Source organism: Amaranthus tricolor, chromosome 6 (assembly GCF_026212465.1).
Source record: "Amaranthus tricolor cultivar Red isolate AtriRed21 chromosome 6, ASM2621246v1, whole genome shotgun sequence".
In the NCBI taxonomy this organism is placed as follows: Eukaryota; Viridiplantae; Streptophyta; class Magnoliopsida; order Caryophyllales; family Amaranthaceae; genus Amaranthus; species Amaranthus tricolor.
This window is the reverse complement of record NC_080052.1, coordinates 6089053-6097199: the sequence shown is the minus strand read 5'-3', so window position 1 is coordinate 6097199 and position 8147 is coordinate 6089053. Positions and strand designations below refer to the sequence as shown.

The 8147-nt window shown below is 31.0% G+C and overlaps 1 protein-coding gene across 1 annotated transcript; it reads right to left on the bottom strand.

Annotated features, from left to right (window-relative positions):
• Window positions 1-2011: 2011 nt before the first annotated feature.
• Window positions 2012-5427, bottom strand: LOC130815038 (EIN3-binding F-box protein 2-like). Its single transcript, XM_057681366.1, has 2 exons — window positions 5058-5427; window positions 2012-4472 (listed from the first exon to the last, which is right to left on the bottom strand). Exons 1-2 carry the CDS (start codon window positions 5080-5082, stop codon window positions 2644-2646), a joined length of 1854 nt encoding a protein of 617 aa, XP_057537349.1. The 5' UTR covers window positions 5083-5427; the 3' UTR covers window positions 2012-2643.
• Between the last annotated feature and the right edge of the window lie 2720 nt (window positions 5428-8147).

Genomic DNA, 8147 nt, shown 5'->3' with positions numbered 1-8147 from the left:
TGATGATCAAGTCAAGTGGATGACATTTTTTATATTTCCACGATTTGGGCACAAATTCTCTAGTGGGGACAGTTGTGGAAATAGGATCACTGACTTGATTGTTATTCTGCTCAGTTTCATCCTGATTATCTTGCTCATTTCTGGGAACAGCTGGATTGGGAACACCGTGCTTGTTCTCATTTACCGGTTGTTCTACTAGGTTAGGTGCTTCGATTTGTTCTTGAGTTAGTAGTCCTCCGATTGCTCTTTGATCTTGCTCTTTAGTTAAATCTTCATCATCTTTCAAATTTGCAAGACCTATTTTAAAATTATTTGTATCTTGTTCACTTGTCATAAAGTTAGTTTCATCAAAAATAATGTGAACAGATTCTTCTACACACATAGTACACACATAGTTCTCTTATTGTAAACTCTATAAGCTTTACTATGAGATGTATATATATATATATATATATATATATATATATATATATATATATATATATATATATATATATATATATATATATATATATATATATATATGTATGTATACATATATATGTATGTATACATATATATGTATGTATACATATATATGTATATATACATATATAAGTATATATACATATATATGTATACATACATATATATGTATATATACATATATATATATATATACATATATATATATATACATACATAAATATATATATACATACATATATATATATATATATATATATATATATATATATACATATATATATATATATATATATACATATATATATATACATATATATATATATATATACATATATATATATATATATACATATATATATATATATATATACATATATATATATATATACATATATATATATATATATATACATATATATATATATATATATACATATATATATATACTTTGTGCATTTTACGAGGATTATACTAGTTTCTAATATTCTATATAAGCAACAAAGGGATAAGAGAACTAATCCTAATAGTAAATAGTGAAAATTAAACTAAACTTCTATACAAAAATAAAAAGCAAAACCTTCAACCACTCTATCTACGGATAAACCCATGATTATTCTCAGCATCTCAGTTTTGATTGCTAAGTCTTAAGAGTCATTATTGGAAAATTGGGCTTACATAGAGAATCATAATCATAATAAGAAATAAGTTATAAGACACAAAATGAATCATATTTATATATATTTTTATACTAAAGAAGAAATGCAATCTAGATTGGCTCGAGAACGATTAAGAACAAGATAAATTATGTATAAAAAATATATATGAAAACAAAATTAAATTAAAATGTTTTTTGGCTTTAATTAGAAACTAGTTAATGCCCGTGCGATGCACGACTTTATTAAAATTTCTGACATATTTATATAAACAAAAAAATAAAAAATTTACGGCTTTATGTTTTAACCATCTCAAAATATCATATACTCATTTAATAAAAAACATTATAAAGATTTTATAAAATTTAAAAAAATATATACTTCTATGACTTTCTAGTACATTTAATGAAGTAACCTAAAAAGTAAAAAATCAATCAATATTGATAATATTATAGTCATATTTAGATAGTAAACTCAAAGATATTAGTAATAGTCATTATAACAATGATATCATCATTAAGTTTTAAAGGGAAATTTTTTTATTGAGAGTGACATGTAAGCAATTTCGAAAAGTGATGACATCAGCAGTGTTTTGTTTTAGCAATAGTTATAGATTGTTTTTAAGTGTAATTTGTTAGTGTTTTAGATTTTATCTCGTTTTTTCCTCCTTTTTCCGTTAATTTGTAATGAAGGCTAAAATATCTTTTAGAGGTTTTCTACACAAAGACATCTCCTGAGCGATTTGAATCGTATTTCGTGATGATTGAGGAAGAACGTTCCCGTAACTATGGTTAATAGTCCTTAAGGGAAAATTGGGCGTACAAATAGAATCATAATCATAATAAGAAATACTCAACTTACAAGAGACAAAATGAGGCATAAAGCTTCAATTTTTTTATTTTTTTATTTTTTTATTTTTTTTGTCTTTTTGATTTTTTTAAAAACAAAAAGGGTTGCCCAGTACAGATTAAGCAATTAAGAAGAGCCAGAAAAACTAGGAACTTTGGTAAAGTATCAAAAAACAACCTAAAAAAGGTTGTGGATGGCAAAAATGAGTTAAAACTCGATGCCATTGCCAAAGCCTAGGACTCTTCCTATCATCACATAAAACTGCCTAAAGCAACTGTAAACTACAACAAAAAAGGAGGGAAGCCAAAGACTCCAAACATATAAACAGACTCTCAAACAGACTTGTGTGTTCCTTAAAGCTGTATGCAGAGAGAAAATCATGACTTAGGCATGCTCGAAAAAGTCTACTCTGCCCATGATTTGAAGCTCTTAAAACATGATCAGGACATTGAGCATCAAAAGGGTATCTGTGGTTCGTAACAAGGACGGTCTTTCCGTCTAGGAGACATAAAAAACCAAAACGAACAGGTTTCCGAAACCTGCAAAAAAGTTTGCGTCTGTGTGGTTCGCCAAAGATCCTTCTGGAAAACAATTAAACCTGAAATGATGAGATTTTCCGAGCCACTGGGATCATGAGCAGTAAAAACTGAAGATGGTGGTGAAAACCGGGCATTCAGCAAAGAATATCACATCTCCAAAGATTGCCCATCAGCATATCAACACTGCTACTGCTAAGTGCATTGCAGTATTGAAGGTTCAAACCAACCAGGCTTTTCACCAAGTTAATAAGGAACGGTAAACTTTTGTTTGATATCCGAGCACACCCAGATATGGAAAGGATTTGCAGGTTTAATTGTTGCGAGCAAGATAAAGCAGCAATGCCTAAATCTGTGACGGCAGAATTCGAGACATGGAGTTCACTGAGCAACGGGCAGCTGCAGGCTATGGTAGACACGCTCACATCAGAAATCTTCCTGCACCCATCGAGATTCAGAACTTTGATGGTCTCTCCATGGCGTCTAGCAATAGCAACAACAGATTCATCGGACAAGTTTATGCAGCCACTGAGGTTCAACTTGACGAGACCTGCTACCGAGCTTTCAAGAACAGAGAAAATACCGTCGTCTGTAATCCCATACAGGCCACTTAAGTCTACCTGCCTTAGATTGGGGCACATCTTACCCAAGATATCCAAGCTAGCACTGCCAAAGGCAGGACAGTTTTTGATGGAAAGGCATCGAAGGGATAAGCAAGGGTATATGACTGAATCATAGAACGGCATATCCTTAAGACCCATGCACTTCACAAGGGCAAGAGATCTGAACTTAAAACTGCAATTGGAGAGGGCGGAGACAACTCCGGATACAGTAATTCTATTGCAATCCTCCAAATGCATGCTCTCGAGAGACTCTGCTGATCTTGATAATGCCAATAATCCATCATTCGACATGAAGCAACAATTGCGTAGGGAAATCTGTTTAAGGGTAGAGCAGCCGTTGCCAATAGCTTCAAGACCCTTATCTGTTACTCCCAAGCATGAAGAAATCGACAAGGAGACTAAAGCCTCTAAACCTTGAGCACTACCCATTACCCAAAACCCTTTTTCGCTCACATTCCTTAGGCCGCTCAAGGTGAGGTTGGTGATAGATTTCCCATAGTGGCCAATGACAGCAAGCGAGAAATCCGAGATGTTCAAGTTCTGAAGCTTTACTTTGGCCAACACTGAAGAGGATGATGATAATAAACTTGCAAGCCCTTGATCCCCAACAAAAGGGCAGTCCTTAATCAAAATCGATTCAAGTTTAGGGCAGCCCTGAGCAATCGCTAGGATACTGTCATTGCCGATGTTATGGCATGATTCGATTGACAAAGTTGTCAAATTCGGGCAACGTTCAGCAATAGCAGTTAAACCCTTGTTGGTAATAGATGGACAATGGAAGAGATCAACCTTCTCCAACATGGGGCATTCATTAGCTACCTCAATAAGCCCTTCATCCCCAATAGTAGGGACACTCCACAAAGACAGAGATTTGAGAGATGGACACCCACGAGCGATAGCTGAGAGACCGACATTAGTGACAGTCGCACCTTGAGTGCCTCGGATAGAAAGCTTTCCGAGTCCACCTCGAGCAGCAGTTCCAACAGCAATAGCAGCAAGTCTAATATCATTAGCTTTCTTCCCTTCAACGGTCCTCGAAAGACAACCATCCATTTCTTCACCTTCAGATACTGCTAGTGCGTCCCTATCACACATTTCAGCCCTGCGGATGCTGCTCAAAAGAGAAAGCCATTGCTTTGAGACACAAGCACTGTTGCTCCTTGCTTGGCCAGGCAAGCGCCTAAAGATCTCAAAGAGGCATTCCTGAGGAAGAACATCAAGGGATGAACCCTTTTGCTGCTCAGATTCATGACCCCAGAGTAAAAATGGGGCATCGATTCGTGCACGTTTGCACGAAGGAGCTTCCATTGAGAATGATCTCTCACTGTACAGCGAGCCATTCCCTGAAAATTTATAGAAACAGTATAAATAAGCAACAGAAACACATTCTACAATAGGCCATTAAGCTGAAATATATTATCCCTCGGACTCTCCCGAATTCAGATCAATAAACTCACAAACAGAAGCACATAATTAACAATTATTTCTTGATAAGCTACATGATGTAAACGAATCGAGCAAGTTTTCCATTCCAATTTAGAAGGTCCACTAATTAAAATCATTAGCATAATTCAGTTAATTAGCTGATATCATGATCTTAAATCTTAGCTAATCATTAGCATAATTAAATTCAATTAACCCAGTTGATCTCAGCTAATCATCATTCAATTATACATAATTAACAAGAAAAAATACTCTTAACTCAAATCAGCATGTATATATGTATGAGCAGTACATTACTAAACCATCTTAAATTGGTAACTAATTAAACTTGACTATATTTGCACAAGCTAAATAATACACTAATCAAATTCATGAACCTTAAATGATGATCATAACCAAATTCAATTAACCCAATTGAGCAAACAAAATTCTAAAGTACACCCAGTACATGAAAAAAAAATGAAGAAAGATCAAAAAGAACATACCTTTGTAGTTAAGAAGACTGGACATGACTGAAAGATTGAAACTTGAAGTGAAAAATCAAGAAAAGATTGCAAATTGAAGAGAAACCCAACAATGGAAAACAAAACCCAGAAGAGTTGATGAAAGATTACTGCAAATACAAAGGACATTACAAAGATTAAAGAAGAAGGTGAGGAAGAACCCTATAAAAAAATATAGGGAAAAAATGTATATGTGATGAATGAATAGAATGATGAAAATTAGAGCAAGAAGAAAACAAGTTTTATATGAGTTGGTAAGAGAGAGAAAAGAGATTGATCAGATACATTAAGAAACAGCCCCCCTTAATTTTATTTCCCATATTAGGATAACAGTATGGTCTAATACAATGTATCTTTGATAACATTCATTCATATTTCATACCCCTAAAATATTACTAGTAGTAGTACTCGTTTTAATGTTATTCTCCTGGACCCACTTCTCTTTCATTCCACTTTTGCCTTCTATGAATACTAGAAACCAGATTTTAGACCATTGTTTTTCCCAAAAATTAATGATAGTAGTATTGTTTTTGTATAAATAATTGTTTTCTTAATTAATAGAGTATCATTTTTAGGAGTGGGGTGGGGTGGGGTGGGGGTGGGACCCCAAATGATTTTAGTGTGAAAGGATGAGAATTTGATGGTTACTTTGGGTGAGAAACATCATATCATCTAAATATATGATTTTAATTGAGATAATTGTTTGATTGAGTGTTCTTTTTACAAACGTATTTTAAGTTCAACTTATTAAAGATTAATATCTATTTATTCTATTTTTAATGTTTACTCATATTATCTTTAATGCTAACTTGTGTACTTTCAATATTTTAAATATCTACTTAAATCATTCTTAATATCTACTTATAACATTTTGAAAAATATATAATGGACCGGCCCAATTAAAAATGGTTTCTCAAATAGACCGTATGTTATAAGTCACAAGAATTTGTGATTTTGTTTTTGAAATGCAAGTTCAAAAAATTAAAAGAAATTTTTTTAAAAAACGTAGAGAACATAAATGTTTTGCTAGATAGATAAGTGGAAGATAAAACATGATCTTTTTATATGGAGTGAGAATCAAAATTTTAATGTGAAAGGAAAAGTTAAAGGTCTACCTATAATTTTCAATTGTGGCTCATAATTTATTCACCTTAAAAGATATTACTTCCTCTATTACACAGATATATTTTAACTTTTTAAAATAGTTTTAATATCTAAATGTACAATTTATAAAAAAAAAATCATTAAAAAAATAAATATTAAAATTTTATATATTGAAATTAGTTTAATAAAAAATATTTTAACAAGGTAGGCAGAGGGAGTGGAGGCTAAGTGAGGATTGAGCCCACAACATTTTTTGGAAAGTAAAATTTATTCTCCAATTAAAATAAAACTCGATTTTAACACATAATTTTTATTCATTGTCATTTATATATTTAATCTGTCTTTTTATCTCATTTACAAATTTTAAATGTTTGTCTAATCCTCGTCTAAAATTCTTAACTCTAGCAAAAAAATCATAAACACAATAAAAAAAATATAGCAAAATTATAGGATGGTGGTAGCATTTTTTTAAAAAAAACCAGGACGGTGGTAGCATTGCACAAACATCTTACATGCTAAGTAAAAATATTAATTTAATTCATTAAAAATCTGTGATTACAAGAAAGGAAAAAATCAAGCTAACGAACATAATTTTTAAATGAGTAAAACATGAGCTTAATTGACAAACAGAAGATTAAAAGAATATCAATATACCCTATTAAAATTTGAGGAGTATATAAATATAGGTTCATGAGCATTTTTTTATTTGGAATAGATTAGAAAATTCCGGCAAAAAATAATATGAAATTAATATTTATTTAATTGTCAAGTTAGCTTGTGAATAATAAAAATATTAGACATAATTTTTGGATTACATGTTAAACTGAAAAAAGGGTAAAATACTAGAATTAAAAAAATTGAACATAAGATTTTTTTGAAAAAGCGATATTTATGACACAAAATAAACCTGATTTTTTTTTATAGGAGACTAATATTTTAAGGCTCTAATTAAGTATGGATATAAAAGGAGCTACGCATGTTTAGATCAACCCTTTTAGCTACTAATTCAACAAGTGATAATTTTTGCAACCATTTATTAAATTACTCCATAAATCATACCAAATTTGATTTGTAAATAATCCCATTAGGATTATTCATATATAAGTAATTAGGATTATTCAAATTAAAATTAAAAAGATTAAAAGAAGAGAAGAATACTTACAGCTCTTATAGGCAGGAGGAGTTGTGCAGGAAGCTGAGCGATAACAATGTTTATTTATGTGGTCAATCAATTTATATTTATAGAGAGTTTATTATATAGAATTCATTAGGATTAATCAAATTAAGATGGCCAATCAAATTGAATTCTTCTAAATTATATTAGTTTCCATAATCAAAAAGTAAAATAATGATTATTATAATAGAATAAAGATCAAGTTCATGGCATGATCCATTATACAATGAACTACATATTGTAATTCATGAATGTTGTGATTTTGTCTAATAATTTGATTTTCTTGAATCTAAACTGGTAATAAATTTAGATAAATGTGATTTTCATAAAAGGATATTAACTTATTATCTAGTTAATATTCTAGATATATCATTCAAGCTAAGAATAATAAAACAAAGAAAATATTAAATAAAACCCTAAAAAACGTCCGAGTATGAAAGTAATATAAAAACATTAATAATAACGATGAAATATATTAAAAAATTCATAATTAACTGCCTTATTAAAATATTTAGTTGATGTGTATAGTTAGCTATTAGTGTCGCATATAACGAAAATAAAGTAATATTATTTTTTTATGAAGCGATATTTTTAATTATGATCACTACAAAAAACTATTAAAATGGCGACAGACATTTTCGTCGCCATATGATAGCTAAATGGTCAAAAAGAAGAGTTGGCGACCGGCGGGCGACAGCTTATGTGGTCGTCGCTAACCCCTAGATGGACGCCCTTTCCTTGCTGATTTTTAAACGAAGACTCAGCGATAAGCGGGCGACGAAAGTTTCCATCGC